The sequence below is a fragment of the Clupea harengus genome, chromosome 12 (assembly GCF_900700415.2).
Source record: "Clupea harengus chromosome 12, Ch_v2.0.2, whole genome shotgun sequence".
Classification (NCBI taxonomy): domain Eukaryota; kingdom Metazoa; phylum Chordata; class Actinopteri; order Clupeiformes; family Clupeidae; genus Clupea; species Clupea harengus.
The window spans coordinates 29,543,366-29,560,430 of NC_045163.1; the positions used below are offsets into that span (position 1 = coordinate 29,543,366).

General features: G+C 37.7%; 1 protein-coding gene across 6 annotated transcripts; it reads left to right on the forward strand.

Moving 5' to 3' along the window:
- The first annotated feature begins 388 nt into the window (after positions 1 to 388).
- On the forward strand, positions 389 to 16,266 carry LOC116222997 (nuclear factor 7, ovary-like). 6 transcript variants are annotated; one of them, XM_042709407.1, is made up of 6 exons: positions 389 to 724; positions 1,517 to 1,765; positions 2,541 to 2,564; positions 14,755 to 14,778; positions 15,161 to 15,184; positions 15,701 to 16,266. In XM_042709407.1, the coding sequence occupies exons 1-6, from the start codon at positions 637 to 639 to the stop codon at positions 16,249 to 16,251; spliced, it is 960 nt and encodes a 319-aa protein (XP_042565341.1). In that variant the 5' UTR covers positions 389 to 636; the 3' UTR covers positions 16,252 to 16,266. The 6 variants fall into 6 exon arrangements, with proteins under 6 accessions (XP_042565341.1, XP_031434336.2, XP_042565342.1 ...); XM_031578476.2 differs by lacking the exon at positions 15,161 to 15,184; XM_042709408.1 differs by lacking the exon at positions 2,541 to 2,564.
- Positions 16,267 to 17,065: the final 799 nt, after the last annotated feature.

A 17,065-nucleotide genomic window follows, 5' to 3' on the forward strand; every position in this document is an offset into this window, starting at 1 on the left:
TAACTGCACGTAGGCCCTCTCTGCCTGACCCTACTTGACACTCGTTTTCAGCAAAGTAGCTCCATGTTCACTACACCACTGTATCACAACCATTATATTTTCTTACAAATGCAACCCCTTACAATTTACAGTTTTGTATGCCGCTAAAAGTTGTAATTAACATTGCATGTACCTTTTTTCCCTTAATGGCATTCTTCACACAGACCTTTCAACTTCATGAGCAATTTGAATGTAGTTACATGGATTTGAACCTTTACAACTCAAGTGGTGTATTTCTGCAGAATTATTGCTGCTGGATTCACCCAGGAACAGACATACAGACATGTATGCAGACATACTGAAAACCCACAAACAAAACCCACTGTTTCACTGACTCTGATCATTTGCACCAATGACTGGAAAGAGACTTTATGTGCTCTCGATGATTAACAGCCATGTCAGGAAAGGGAAGCTCCACCCCTGTAACACTTAGGGTGAGATTAGATACAATGGGGGACTTCCTCTATCCATGTTTCTATGAATATAAAATGGGCCAAACACTGTGGGTCTGCTGTTCACCTCCAGTCACTCTCCACAAGACAGAGTGGAGAAGATCTCATGATCATCTGAGCAGCCGGTAGAGAAGAGCAGGGCAGAATGGAGATGACTGAGGGCAGCTTTCGAAAATTAGACCCTGATGGAGTCAACAGACCCTCTATGGACAAACATGAAGAAACAGACACTGGTGAGTTTCCCTGCAATACTTCAAACTCCAGAGAGAATTTGGAAGCCCCAAGTCCAGAACCCTCTGGTGAATATGAATTTCTAAATATGCATTTATAATCAGGGGAACTCATGAACTCATGGTTCATCCTTGCAAAGATTACAAATGCTAAGAACGCTGACCTTGTTTCATGGTTAGCAGCTTGTATGAGTTTTGAGGTAAACATTTTTTACTAATTCATTTTTGAAGTAAACTAAATTATAATTGAGTTCTACTTTGTCCCATTGTTTTAATTAAAACAAAATATTAGACATAATTGGTGATGAAGTAGAATAAAAGTAGAAAGGTGAGAAGTAAAAGAGTAAATTAGGAGGTATGAAAACATACATGAAAACAAAATATTGTCTTCTTATAAACGACGGCAAGAGTCTTTAAGCATTTTCAGCCACAATACTTTTGGAATTTTGCAGTACATGTAGTACCTATCACATAGTATTCAGACGTTGAAGCATTGATTGAGAAATGTTTCCAAATGCAGAAAAAAATAGTAAAGCCAGGTAATATCATCATGTCAAAAATATAGATGAACCCAAGCAATGATTTTCTGCTTTTGATTACAGAAAACAACTCTATTCTAAAATATATGTACTATATGTCAACGCAAAGACTGAACCTATGCAATTATTTTCTTGTTTGTGATAACAGAAAGCTTGTTTTAAATGATATAATACTGTGTAGTGAGATGGAGTCTCAAACTCCCATTATGAAGTATATTCCTACCTGTAATTTAGCTGTACTCTCTCCCATCTTTAGGACGCTGGAAGAGGGCTGCTGTGTGTCTGGGTCTGCTGTGTGCTCTCCTGCTGTCTGCCATCGCACTTCTCAGTTTCAAAATGATGGAGAACAAACAGTTACAGACCAGCTACAACAACCTGAATAGAGAGAAATCCCAGTTACAGACCAGTTACAACAACCTGACTAAAGAGAAATCCCAGTTGCAGGACAAATTCCACACCATGGCTGCCGAGAAGGATAAACTGCAGAAGAGACTTTGTAACCTGAGTGAGTGTCCAGATCTGGTTGAATCGGCTTTGGAAGTAAACTTGTTTGGTAGAGTTATGTCTGAATGCAAATATAATTTCATATTTAGCTGATGTGTTACTGGATGCTTCACTTTCAAAATGACAATTCAAATAGAAAAGTAGATGAGTTTAGTGAGTGAACATAATAATAGTGTAAGTCTTTTGTCAACCTTTTGGATGTTATGTTAGGCACTGTAAAGATGTTTTTTGATCAGTCAACTTCACCCTTGTAGGGGTTGTCGAATTAATGTTGATAGTAGAATTTCTTTATATGTTTACATTTAAATCCCCTTCTAGCATTAGCCTGAGTATACAACCGAGGGACATATCTGAATAATTTTCTTCCTTTTTTTAACACAGGAATGGAGATTATAAAGTATGCATGTCTTGCCATGGCCATGAAAACATCCTTTTGTTGCTTAATTTGTTAGTATTTTGCAATAATAGCAATGTGCCTGTTTCCACTGTCTGTAAGAAAGCAAAAAGGCAAAAGGATCATCTGAATAGAAAGTAAATCTTTTGCAAATCTTTTGTTGACCTTTAAAGGTGGTAAGGATGCCATGTTAGGCAAAATAAAAGATGTGTTTTGTTCAGTGAGATTCACCCTGGTAGGGGTTGTCAAATTCATATTGATGGTAGAATTTAAATATTCATATTCATAAAATTTCTGTAGATGTTAATATTTAAATTCCTTACTAGCTGAGTATACAACCGAGGGACATATCTGAATAATTGTCTTCCCTTTTTTAACACAGGAATGGAGATTACAAAGTATGCAGGTATGTCTTGCCATGGCCATGAAAACATAATTTTTGTTTCATCTGTTAGTATATTGGAATAATAGCAATATGCTTGTAAGAAGGCAAAAAAGCTCAATTTTGTTTGTTCAGATTCTTATTTTTCAAATGAACAAACCTTGACCACACTCACTACAAGATTATTTGGACAAACACCACATTTTGTGAAAATGTATCCATAGGGGCCCATTCAACTGACATGTCACTTTCTCAAGAACCGCTTCAGCTAAAAATCTGAAATGTGGTATACTTACACTCGGTTGGTTACTTTTACATATTGCGATATCTCAAGAACTAATTAAGCCAAAAATTTGAAATTGTACTTATGCTTTGCGCAATTTGCTCACTTTTTCTAAAGTGCCAATGTCTTCTTTAAGCTTTTGAAACAGTCAATTCCTCCAACCTTTTGCCAGTTTGGGTGCTTCACAAAACCTGCTTGGACCCTGATGGTCGCTGCTTGCAACAATATTTACATGTGTTTTACTCTCTTGCAGTGGATGTGACTCTGGATCCTGATACAGCTCACAACTCCCTCATCCTGTCTGCTGATGGGAAACAAGTGAGGCATGGTAACTCATCACAGAATCGACCTGACAACCCCAAGCGCTTTTCTCTTTATGTTTGTGTTCTTGGAAAGCAGGGGTTCACCTCTGGTAGATTTTACTATGAGGTTGAGGTCAGTGGGAAGACTGAATGGGATTTAGGAGTAGCCAGAGAGTCCATTAACAGGAAGGGAAAAATTACCCTGTCACCTAAGAATGGATACTGGACAATATGGCTGAGAAATGGGGATGAGTATATGGCACTAGCTGATCCCTCTGTTGTTCTCTCCCTTAAAGAGAAGCTAGAGAGGGTGGGGGTGTTTGTGGATTATGAGGCAGGTTTGGTCTCCTTTTATGATGCAGACAGATCAAATCTAATCTACTCTTTCCAGGGTGTCTCCTTCAAGGAGAAAATATATCCATATTTTAGTCCATCTCTTCATGATGATGGCAAAAACTCATCTCCTCTGATTATCATGACTCAAATTACATGCCCAAAATGAATGTTACCTTGCTGGTATTTCATTATATATTTTTAAAATGTACTGCTTTTACTCATCACTTTTAATTGTGGTCTTCTATTGAATTTCTAGTATTTTTCATCATTATTCACTTTTTATTATATCTTCTTCTTTTATTTATTTTTACTTGTTTCATTTGTTAATTTCCTGTTACCTCCTTCATTTATTATCTAAAGTTTTCATCAATGTATTTACCTCAGATGTAAAGCACTTTGGTACAACTGCTGTTGTTTTTAAATGTGTTACATAAATAGGGTTAATTTGACTTGAATTGACTTCCATCCAACAATCAAATCCACCCCTAGTTGGCAGAAATGCATCCAATTTCATCTCATTTTCACTTGTCACAGGAATGTCAACCAAAATGCCGAGTTCTGTATTTGATTGAATATTCTATAAATAAACTACTCTCAAAGGTAAAAGAAGTTAAGTGCTGGTTTAATTGTACTCTACACTGACATTAATTAATGATGTCTTCATGTGAACTAGGCAATGGGACTAAAGTACAGCAACACGTGATTCTTCTTCTTCCTCCATACGTGTTTCTGAAAGTACAGAACATGTCAAATGGTGTGGGTCTGTACTACGCTGACAGTGACAAACAAAAGCCCATGAGCAATGGGTCAGTCGAGTGCCAAACCTCATGAAATTGTGTCCATGTTAGCCTAATAAATCCCATTTTTATATAATTGCATGTTCCTTTTTCCGTACGTTAAATGTAACCACTTACAATTTACAATTTTTTTATGCCGTTTAAAGTTGAAATAAACATTGCATGTAGCTTTTCGACCTGAATGGAATTATTCACACAGGAAAACTACAGTACAGGAACATGTGATTCTGCTATTTATGCTACTACTATTCCCTTCCATCTTCATCTGTCTCATCAGGAGGGTTTTAATCAGTCAGTTACCTTAAGCATGGTACAACTCCACAGTTTGACCTTGTATCATTTGTTTAAAATATGTTCAAACTTAAAACAAAATGCTAAAACAAAAATGTTCATACTCTATTGTATACATCCACTGAAAATCTCTCACTAATTTACCATAGGTCCACTGTGTGTTTCATATTTACGGCTTAATCCATTTTTTTCACATGAGGGCAGTAGAGCGCTGTTACAAATCAGCATGATGGCAAAAAATGTCAGAAAAGAAGATGGAAAAAACTTAAAGCCTGTTCCTCTTGCAACATGAACATATCAATGTATGAACATTGTTCTCACAGTTGAATTCAGAGCATATTATTCTAGGTTGGTCTATATAGTTAAAGAGTGTTTCAATCTGATCTAGATAATAGTGGCACTTTACAATAACCCACACTGCATGTAGTTGGCACAATGGAACACACTGCCCCCTTCTGGACAAATGTTGAATCCTTGAAAAGTTAGGTCTACGAGGTCCTGTGGGGAATATTTAAGTTTTTGTAAGGGTATGTTTTGATTTGATTTAAATAAAAAAAATTGTTTTACTACATTCCTTTTACTCTCATGTTATTATTGCTCAGGTCTTCTACAATATAATCATACATGCCACTTTTGCCTCAATGTTTTTAGTTAGGGGAAATATACAAAAGCATCAAGGCATGTCAGACCACAGGGACTCCCAAGTGTTAAAGCAGACAAAAGGAAGCTAATACACAAAAGAAGCATAGGCTAGTTAGCATCGCTTTAATGGTTTTGAAACCTAATGATCAAAAATCTATATTTACAAATAAATTAACAATAGGTCATAACATTTGCTGTGTCTATTGCTGATGTGGTACTATGTGTAGAAAACATGTTTTAATATCAATAGCAACTAGAAAATGCATTTCCTGAAGGAAATACCAGTGCATGAAATGCAAAAGTTAAGAAAGGAAGAAGAAAAGAAAGAAGAGTGAAAGAAGGAAAGAAGAAAGGAAAGAAGAGTAAAAGAAGAGTGGAAGAAGGAAAGAAGAAAAGAAAGAAGAGTGAAGAAAGGAAAGAAGAGTGGTAGAAGGAAAGAAGAGTGGATGAAGGAAAGAAGAAAGGAAAGAAGAGTGGAAGAAGGAAAGAAGAAAAGAAAGAAGAGTGAAAGAAGGAAAGAAAAGTGGACGAAGGAAAGAAGAAAAGAAAGAAGAGTGAAGAAAGGAAAGAAGAGTGGAAGAAGGAAAGAAGAGTGGAAGAAGGAAAGAAGAAAGGAAAGAAGAGTGAACAAGAGTGGCTATGGATAAAGAGATAGAGAGTGAAGAGGGAAAATATTGAAAGAAGGAGAGAAAAATGGAGTGAAGCAGAGAGATGCAGTGTGAGAGAAAGTAGACTGAGAGAGATAAAGAGAAAGATGGAGAGATGGAGAGAAAAAAAGGAGAGTATGGAGGTGTCTCTTAATATTCCTAGTTATACAGTTGAATGGAGAGGGACAGAGAGAAGAGGAGCCTTGGAACCTTGGCGCAGGTGTCAGTGAAGCACAGGTGCAAGCCAGTTTAATCAAAGTCAAAGTAGCTTTATTGTCAATTACTTTGCATGTTAAGACATACAAAGGAATCGAAAAAAACGTTTCCCACTCTCCCACGGTGAAACAAATAAGTGCACACGCACAACAACAGATAAGACAAGACATATAGATATACATATACATATAGTTATAAACATTCAGATACATGTACAGCAGCATAAGTTTCCTTTAAAGTGAGGTTATGGTAGTGCAAAAAAAAGGCAGCAAAAAGACATCCTGTGAGATGTATTTGTTACATTGGCAGTGCAAGTATAACAGTAAGTGGTAAAGTGATAAAAGTGCAAGGGACAGTTTTGTTGTGACCCTGTTATGATGTCATAATGGCCCAATGTAAGTCAATGGGAAAATTTGTATTAGTTTTTCTTTAATACCTTAAAGAGTATAAAGTTTAGAAAAGTGAAAAATACAAAGCATAGGTGTCCTTTACAAGACCTACATGCCAAAGTTTGAACGGAGTTTCTAAGTTAAGCGGTTCGAGCTGAATTAAGCGCAGAAAATCGGTAAAGAGAATGACTAGAAAATGCATTTCCTGAAGGAAATACCAGTGCATGAAACTCAAAAGTTAAGAAAGGAAGAAGAAAAGAAAGAAGGAAAGAAGAAAGGAAAAAAGAGTAAAAGAAGGGAAGAAGGAAAGAAGAGTGAAGAAATGAAAGAAGAGTGGAAGAAGGACAGAAGAAAAGAAAGAAGAGTGAAGAAAGGAAAGAAGAAAAGAACGAAGAGTGAAAGAAGGAAAGAAGAGTGAAAAGAGGAGAGAAGAGTGGAAGAAGGAAAGAAGAGTGAAAGAAGAAAGGAAAGAAGAGTGGAAGAAGGAAAGAAGAAAGGAAAGAAGAGTAAAGAAAGAAAAGAAAATTGGAAGAAGGAAAGAAGAGTGGAAGAAAGAAAGAAGAAAGGCTCTGGATGAAGACAGTAAAGAGAGAGTGAAGAGGGAAAATATTGAAAGGAGAGAAAATGGAGTGAAGCAGAGAGAGTGTGAGAGAAAGTAGAGTGAGAGGGATAGAGAGAAAGATGGAGAAAGATGTCATAATGGCCCAATGTAAGTCAATGGGAAAATTTTTATTAGTTTTCTTTAATATCTTAAAAAGTATAAAGTTTAGAAAAGTAAAAAATACATAAGTGTCCCTTACAAGACCTACGCGCCAAAGTTTGAACGGAGTTTCTAAGTTAAGCGGTTTGAGCTGAATTAAGTGCAGAAAATCGGTACAAAGAATAATAAGAAGTAGAAGAAGAAGAAGAAGAAGTATAAGAAACGAAGGAATAACAATACAGGGCATTTCATGCACTGTAATTACAGACAGAGATGACAGTTGTGCACTTTTCAGGAATGGTGAACATTTTCAAGCTATCATCTTTGTGCAAAAAGCTTTTTTATAGTCTTACTTTGAAATTAGACATCCGTCCACTTTTAAGTGCATCCGAAACCACTTGAAACACCTTCAAATTACACATTGGTGACAAATCTTCATTTCGAATACAATAAAGTGCAAAGTTACTCAGTTTAGTAAGCAGTCTATTGTGAGAATGCATGACATTATGATGATCAATATATATTCATTTTCAGGTTTAGTTACTGCATGACAGTAGGCTCCATCTTCCTACCAGATGTGCTCCAGCACACAAATGACCCAAAAAATGTCCCAAATATTTTTGTAGGTATAATAGGTGTGCTACTGTAACGGAGTTGAACATTTCGTTTGACAATAATATGAGTTTCGCCATAATTGAGCGAGTTTAGTCAGTATTGGTGTTTTGAAGCCACCTTTGGAAATGTGGAGTACTGCATAAGGTTGAACGAGAACGAGACAAACTAAATGCTGGTTTAATTGTACTCTACATTGACATGAAATTGTGTTGTCTAAATGTGAAATAAGCAAAGGGACTAAGGTAAAGTCCATCTGCTACATCAGGTAGGTTTAAGTCAGTCAGATACTTTAAATAATTTTACATTGTGTGAATTCACAACCCAAGAGTCCTTCCTTTACTCTCTCTCTCACACACACACAAACACACACACACAGACACACACACACACACACACAAACACACAAACAGACACACAGACACACACAGGATCCTGTATAGTGTACCAGTGGTGTGACCTCTCCTCGGCAGGTATGCCCTTTTCCCTCTGTGAGGTATGTCAAGACAGCGAGGTTTAGTCAGTCAAATACCTCAACTGATTTAACAATGAACCCAAGAGACCTTCCTTCTAAACACACGCACACACAAATGTCCAACATTGTCTGACGGTGAACTCTGATTCTGAACTGAGTCTTCTCCCACAGAGGAAGAGAGAAAGATGGAGTTAATTTAGTGTAAATGTGTTTTTGCTAATGTTCTCAGTTACTGTGACTTCCTCCATCCTTGTTTCACTATGCTGGCACACACACACACACACACACACACACACAAACACACACACACGTACACACACACACACAAACACACACACACACACACAAACGCACACACACACACACACACACACACACACACACACACACACACACACACACACACACACACACACAGAGAGAGAGAGAGAGAGAGAGGTCCATTGAGTTGAACATACAAACACTGAGCTCAGCACTGCATCCATAATGAAAATGTACCATATGAAGATATAAAATATCTTACATTGTCTAAATGTAAACCCTGATGACCTGATATTTCTCCAACGAGGAAGAAAGAGAGAAGGATTGGGTTTTCGCTGGTGCTGGACCTTTAGTTTTCTACAGTTTAGCAGAATTACTGCTGCCGGATTCACCCAGGAACAGACATACAGACATGTATGCAGACATACTGTATTCTTAGTGGCCTTCACAGTACGAATGGTGTTGGCATTTGAAATCTAGAAAGGTATGCAAAGAGGTAGCCTACGTGTAAGGCATACCACTGTGAAGTTTGAACCAGATGACCCAGCTGTATACCTGATTAAACTTTACGGGTGAATAGGGTCATTGGACTACAGTCCAGGAACATGTGATTCTGCTGACCATTCCTTTCCATTTCAATCTGCCACATCAGGGAGGTTTTAGTCAGTCAGTTACTTTAGTGACCTTTACAATGAAACCAAGTAACCTCCCTTCTGACGTGTATTTAAGATGGCTGCTTGCCTTAACAAGTGAAGTCTCGTCATTTCTCACACATTGAGAGGGCCTGAACATTAACATGACACGTGTCCACCAATTGCTGAACATGAACTCTAGACTGAAGCGGTCAAAATGATTATTTTTAAAGATACTTACAATTCCCTCGTCTGTACTGCGACAAATAGATGGTACCGATCTCGCTTGCAAGGTCAATCTTGTTGCCAGTCCAGAGTTATATTGGCCCAGATTGGTAAAACAGTCCAATTCAAAGTGGCTTGTGCACACCAACAGACTTTTGCCAATTCTTTCCGGAACATTACCATTAAATATGAATTCAATCCATTTTGCTCTTGTGTCTTCTGAGGCTGGGACGTTATGTACAGATCTGTGCAGCCGACCACAGCGCATCTTGAGGGCTTAATTTGCTTTATGCTGCTAGCTAGCTATTCCAGTAAGTATAGATCAAATAGGCTAGCTTAGCAGTTCGTCTGGATGTAATTCCTGTGAGAATTTACGTTTGCATGGGTATATAGTGCCTACCACAAACAACGAGAACAAGCGACATTAGCATGTTGTAGTGTGTAGGAGCCAGCTCGTGTACAGCAATTGCTTAAGATGTGGCCAAAATGAGCCGAAACGGATTAAAATGGAATTAAAGTAAAAGGTGAAAAGGAAAACTTTTTTTTTCAACAGGGAGGGGGGGGGGGGGGGGTACGCAGCTGGAGATGAAATGTCTGAAGGGGTACGGGACTGTTAAAAGTTTGGGAACCACTGCACTATCGTAATGGTGTTAATTATCGGACGACGTGTGTTATCGGCAAACGTTCGCATTGTCATGTTAATCCATTATTAAACTGAGCATATCGATTGTTAATCTATTATTACATTTAGAATTTTGATTGTTTAACAGAATGGTCGATGTTTGACACTGTCCGATGCTCTCAAAATGTAATGCTATACAGCAATTTGCAAGGGTTTTAACAGAGATAATAGCATGAGTTAAAGAGAGCATTGTCCTGATATTGTTTTTACGTTACTTCAGATCTGGAATGCTGTCGCGAATGCTGAAAAACTCATGCAATCTATTTTTAATTGTGAATGCAGAAATAAAGCCATTGTGTGGAATCCCTGGTCTGACTGTATATCACCCAACACCTGCACAACAACTAGTCCACAATACGTTGTCAGGGGTAACGGAGGTTTTCAGATAGGCTTTAACGTCAAAATAAACATGGAAGGTAAAATTAAAATGCTGCTCTGTCTCTACAATTTACTTACCGTAAATCCTCAAATAAAGACCGGGATTCAATTAGAGGCCGGGCTTCAGATAGTAGCCGGGGGCGTGGTCGATACGGACAAATAAAGGCCGGGCCCCGAATACAGGCCGGGGGTAAAATAAGGTAGCCTATTTTACTGTAGCCTACCAGCATCAGTCCATTAGCCAGGGGCGGAGATCCCATTTCATTGTAGGGGGGGGACAATACACGGTAACATTTCAGAGAGTAATTCCTGGGGGGGGGGGGGGGGGAAACAGGAAAATTGCAGATGACCCCGCCCCCTCCCCCGCGATGGAGTTTAGCCAGCTATTTTTTATACAAGCGGATGACCCCGCCCCCTCCCACTGCGACGAAATGTTGCCATCTTTTTCACATGCACGTCCCCTCCGGGATCTCCGCCTATGCCATCAGCACAAAGCACACATCACAATTTAATTTGTAAATAAATACATGTTTTCCTCATGTATAATGTTGTTGGCTAATTTCATGGGCTGTTTGCAATAAGAAAAGACATTTTCCCACGTAGGCCTACTAGGCGAATTTGTTATTGTTCATGAAGGCACATCTGGCAATTTGTTATTGTTTAGCCTAAATGCATGTTTATCTTTAACGTTTTAGTTGGCTAGGCTACTTTTTCCAGAAGGGATCATAAAGCAGTAGACTATGGCACCCAGGCGAAAATTTGATATTAAATTCAAAGAGAAGGTGTTGAAGTATGCTGAAGAACATTCGGGAGAAAAAGCAGCAAAGCAGTTTGACATTGACCCGAGATTAATTAGATACTTCAAGAATCAAAAGAATGAACTGAATGCAGCCATAAAGAAAGAAAGTTAACCAGCCTCGTCGAATGGATTTTTTAATTTTGGTTGTCTCCTGTTTGTTCTGTGATTGCTCTCCTTTGACGGCAGCAGATGTTTATTGTTACATTGACACTGCACAGAGAGCGCTACTCGATAAACTTTTTATTTGGCCGAGTGATATTTTTGAAATTGAGAAAATTGGAAAAGATCTGCAATAAACGATGTTTCTTAAGACTGACACAATGGTTTATTACTGATTAATTTCTACATGGTTAGCCTACAGAAAGTTGATTAGCCTATAGGCCTACTGGTTTCATTCTATAGCCTATCGGTAAATGGTTGTAGGAAGTGTTGAACGCATATGCAGTGAATGATATTAGCCTACTGTAATTATGCCCATTATTTGATTTAGATAATAAAACTCTATAACAGAAGATAAGTAAGAAATAAAGGCCTGCCCCTAATACAAGCCTGCCCCAAATAAAGGCCAGTGCGTTGTGCAGCCTAAGTAAATAAAAGACCCCGGCCACAATTTGAGGATTTACGGTAGTTTAGTTACTGTACTTCAAGTTATTTTCTTGAATAGATACGCGTTACTCCTCCGCAGAAGGCGAGCACTGTACCCGGTGTGCTTAAATGATGGGTGGAAAAGGAAAAGAATACGAATAGAAATCTGGCCACCTTATTTTAAAGTAAACCATACATTGAGCGGCGATTCTGGGTAAGACTTGGCAGAAACGCTAGCTGGAGGGACAATTTGTTATATGCCTATATTAAATGATATATCAAATATAAACATTTAAACAAATAACATTTCTTATTTTTTTTTATTAATTGTGTCAAATTTCTCGCACACACAGTTTTCATTTAGCAGCTGATATGTCATGCTAAAACACCTCTTGTTTCGTTACTAATACATAATTAGGCGCACTTTACGCATCTCCTCCCATCTCTTTGCGACGAACACCCACTTTCCTTTATACCCTCCCAGCAGCGGGCAATCTGCGTTTTTACTCAAGTGCCCCGCCTTTGTAAATACGGTTCCGTGTCTTTCCCCGCAATTTGCACAAAAAATACGCCTAAAGTGGGTGCAGTTCTGTTAGTAAATGAGGCCCAGAGTATCAAACAATTAGGTTAATAAGGTTGCCGAATAGACTACCCTTTTCCACACCCGTTAATACTAGGCTAGCGCTAGCCAAGTTAGCCTTCAGAGCAAATCGGTGGCTCAGTACTCCAAGTTCTCTGAACTATTATCCAACCACGACTAAATAACTGTTCACTGTCCTATAAGCTTCACTAGTAGTTAGTCTAACACACAATGACAATTATACGCTTAATGGAGGGTATTTCTCACATTAAACTTAGAAGTGTTGCGGAGCAAATCTCCATACGTCTTCACTCGTTTTTTGTCTCCTCGTTCCCTCTCGCTTCCTCTACGTTCCCCTTACCTTACCCTTGACCCCTGACCTACAACTCTGATCTCATTGGCTTACAAATATCAACATCATATAAACTCTTACATTTCAATTTCTTATCATGTAGTAATCAAAATAAAAAAACCTTGAAAACATTTACAACATCAGGAACTTAGTAGAAAAGAAATCAAAATACATGTCATATTGGTATATGACAATACATGACCTTAACCAGGAAACATATGCAATAACAACCGTATTAATAGTTTTTAATCTTTTAAATGTATTCTATTTATTAACTTATTCTAATTATGATTTATGAACCTATTCTATTTATACTTTTAATGAACTTTAAGCATCTAGCCTACTTTTCCAAAGGGCTACATCTGCTTACTTTGTTTATGACAAACTAGCGAGTCAACAACTTTCCTAACAAAGTCAAACATCAAGCAAGTGCAATACAAGACAAAGCAAGACAGCAAATAAGTTACTGAATAGTCCAGGAAAAAGTAGCGCCCTACCTGGCAGCTCCAGAAACTCCATAGTGTTACTTTAAAGCAACGGTTGAGAAATGTATCAAAATGCAGAACTTGGAAGAATTCTTTTTAGCAAAGCCAGGCAATATCTCAGAACAATAGATGAACCCATGCAATGATTTTCTGCAAAACTCTGTTCTGAACATCTTTTCTAAAACACTTTATTTGTTAAGAAAATTAAATTAAAGTTCAGTAAATTAAATAATTGAATGTACTGTATAGATAGATGATAGATAAACTTGTATTAATGCAATGTAATATCAGTAAGGTAATATGAATCCAATACATACATACAAATACAAATATATTAATACAAATTTGAATAAAAGAAAAAAATTATAAATAAATAAAAATACAAATAAATAAAATAAGTATAACTCAGCTGGCGTAAATTAGATGCAATAATTTTCTTGTTTGTGATAATAGAAACCTTGATTTAAATTATATAATACTGTGTAGTGAGATTGAGTCTCAAACTCCCATTATGAAGTATATTCCTACCTGTCATTTAGTTCCACTCTCTCCCATCTTTAGGACCCTGGAAGAGGGCTGCTGTGTGTCTGGGTCTGCTGTGTGCTCTCCTGCTGTCTGCCATCGCATTTCTCAGTTTCAGAATGATGGAGAACAAACAGTTACAGACCAGCTACAAAGAGAAACTAGAGATGCAGTCAGGTTTTGACAACATGAACATAGAATACCAACAGCTACAGATTACTTACAACAACCTCAAAACAGAGAACTCCCAACTGCAGACCAGTAACAGCAATCTCAGCAGAGAGAAACTCCAGTTGCAGGGCAGCTTTGATCACCTAAATAGAGAGAAATCAGAATTGCAAACCAGGAATGGCCGATGCACTACAGAGAAATCAAGTTTACAGAACAGTTACAATAACCTCCTGAGGGAGAAATCACAAGTGCAAACAGGATACAACAACCTAACTGAAGAGAATTCCCAGTTACAGACCAGTTACAACAACCTGACTAAAGAGAAATCCCAGTTAGAAACCAGTTACAACAACCTGACTAAAGAGAAATCCCAGTTACAGACCAGTTACAACAACCTGAATAAAGAGAAATCCCAGTTAGAAACCAGTTATAACAACCTGAATAAAGTCAAATCCCAGTTGCAGACCAGTTATAACAGCCTGAACAAAGAAAAATCCCAGCTACAGACCAGTTACAACAACCTGAAAGATGAGAAATCCCAGTTCGAAACCAGTAATAGTAACCTGAATAAAGAGAAATCCCAGTTACAGACCAGTTATAACAGCCTGATTAAAGAAAAATCCCAGTTACAGACCAGTTACAACAACTTGAATAAAGAGAAATCCCAGTTACAGACCAGTTATAACAACCTGAATAGGGATAAATCCCAGTTAGAAACCAGTTAGGGGTTGTCGAATTGATGTTGATAGTAGAATTTCTTTAGATGTTTATATTTAAATCCCCTTCTAGCATTAGGCTGAATATACAAGCGAGGGGCATATCTGAAGAATTTTCTTTCTTTCTTTAACACAGGAATGGAGATTACAAAGTATGCAGGTATGTCTTGCCATGGCCATGAAAACATCCTTTTGATGCTTTATTTGTTAGTATTTTGCAATAATAGCAATGTGCTTGTTACCACTGTCTGTAAGAAAGCAAAAAAAGCAAAAGGATCATCTAAATAGAAAGTAAATCTTTTGCAAATCTTTTCTTGACCTTTAAAGATGGTAAGGATGTTATGTAAGGCACTATAAAGATGTTTTTTGTTCAGTGAGATTCACCCTTGTAGGCGTTGTCAAATTCATATTGATGGTAAAATTTAAATATTCATATTCGTAAAATGTCTGTACATGTTAATATTTAAATTCCTTACTAACATTAAGGTGGGTATACAACCGAGGGACATATCTAAATAATTATCTTCCTTTCTTTAACACAGGAATGGAGATTACAAAGTATGCAGGTATGTCTTGCCATGGCCATGAAAACGTCCTTTTCATTTCATCTGTTAGTATATTGGATTAAAAGCAATGTGCTTGTTACCACTGTCTGTAAGAAGGCAAAAAAGCTCAATTTAATTTGTTAAGATTCATATTTTTCAAATGAATAAACCTTGACATGCACACTCACTACAAACACCACATTTTGTGAAAATGTATCCATAGGGGGCGCTACAACTGATACATGTCACTTTCTTAAGAACCGCTTCAGCTAAAAATCTGAAATTTGGTATATTTACACTTGGTTGGTTACTTTTACATATGGCGACATCTCAAGAACTAATTAAGCCAAACATTTGAAGTTGTACTTATGCTTTACCCAATTTGCTCACATTTTCTAAAGTGCTAATGTCTTCTTTAAGCTTTTGAAACAGTCAATTCCTCCAACCTTTTGCCAGTTTGGGTGCCTCACAAAACCTGCTTGGACCCTGATGGTCGCTGCTTGCAACTATATTTACATGTGTTTTACTCTCTTGCAGTGGATGTGACTCTGGATCCTGATACAGCTCACACATACCTCATCCTGTCTGCTGATGGGAAACAAGTGAGGCTTGGTGACTCATCACAGAATCGACCTGACAACCCCAAGCGCTTTGATTATGTTGTTAATGTTCTTGGAAAGCAGGGCTTCACCTCTGGTAGATTTTACTATGAGGTTGAGGTCAGTGGGAAGACTGAATGGGATTTAGGAGTAGCCAGAGAGTCCATTAACAGGAAGGGAGACATTACCGCGAGTCCTGAGAATGGACTCTGGACAATATGGCTGAGAAATAGGGATGAGTATATGGCACTAGCTGATCCTTCTGTTGTTCTCTCCCTTAAAGAGAAGCCAGAGAGGGTGGGGGTGTTTGTGGATTATGAGGCAGGTTTGGTCTCCTTTTATGATGCAGACAGGTGGAATCTAATCTACTCTTTCCGGGGTGTCTCTTTCAAGGAGAAAATATATCCATATTTGAGTCCATCTCTTCATGAAAATGGCAAAAACTCATCTCCTCTCATTATTGTCACTCCATTTCCGTGCACAAAATGACTTTTATTAATGCTAACTTGTTGGTATTTTATCATGTTTTATTGATTTTTACTGCTTTTACTCTCCTATTGAGTGTTTAATATCTCTTATTATTTAGTTTTTATTCTTTTATTCATTTTCACTATTTTTATTTGTTCATTTCTTTAATCTATTTAATCTAATACATTTCATCAATGTATTTACGTCAGCTGTAAAGCACTCTGGTACAACTCCTGTTGTTTTTAAATGTGATACACAAATAAAGTTCACTTGACTTGACTTGACTTCCAACCACCCCTAGGTGGCAGAAATGCATCCAATGTAATCTAATTTTCACTGTCACAGGAATGTCATCCAAAATGCTGAGTTCAGTATTTGATTGAATATTCCAAAAATAAACTACTGTCATAGGTGAAAGAAGTTAAGTGCTGATTTAATTGTACTCTACACTGATATTAAATTGTTATGTCTACATGTGAACTAGGCAATGGGACTGACATACAGCGACACTTGATTCTACTGAATCCCTTCTGTTTCCATCTGCCACATCGGGGACGTTTAAGTCAGTCAGGTATCTTCATTAATTTTACATTGTGTAATTTCACAACTCAAGAGTCCTTCCTTTACACACACACCCACACACCCACACACTCAGAATTCTTTATACACACAACAGGACATTAGTGGGGGAGAGAGATGGGGAGTGGGAGAGAAAAAATACTGTAGACAGGAACCGACACCGGCACTAGACCTCTCTCAATCGCCTGCAGTTGTTTCCTTTCTCTCATCCTTTCTTTACTCCCACACATAATTACTGTGTCTATCTAAATTCATA

Bases quoted from the DNA above. Each gene is read 5' to 3' on its own strand.
- LOC116222997 (XM_042709407.1), top strand. From the start codon at position 637: ATGGAGATGACTGAGGGCAGCTTTCGAAAATTAGACCCTGATGGAGTC. The intron at 2,565-14,754 runs GTATGTCTTGCC...TCTTTAACACAG, and splicing joins GGAGATTACAAAGTATGCAG to GAATGGAGATTACAAAGTAT. The intron at 15,185-15,700 runs GTATGTCTTGCC...ACTCTCTTGCAG, and splicing joins GGAGATTACAAAGTATGCAG to TGGATGTGACTCTGGATCCT.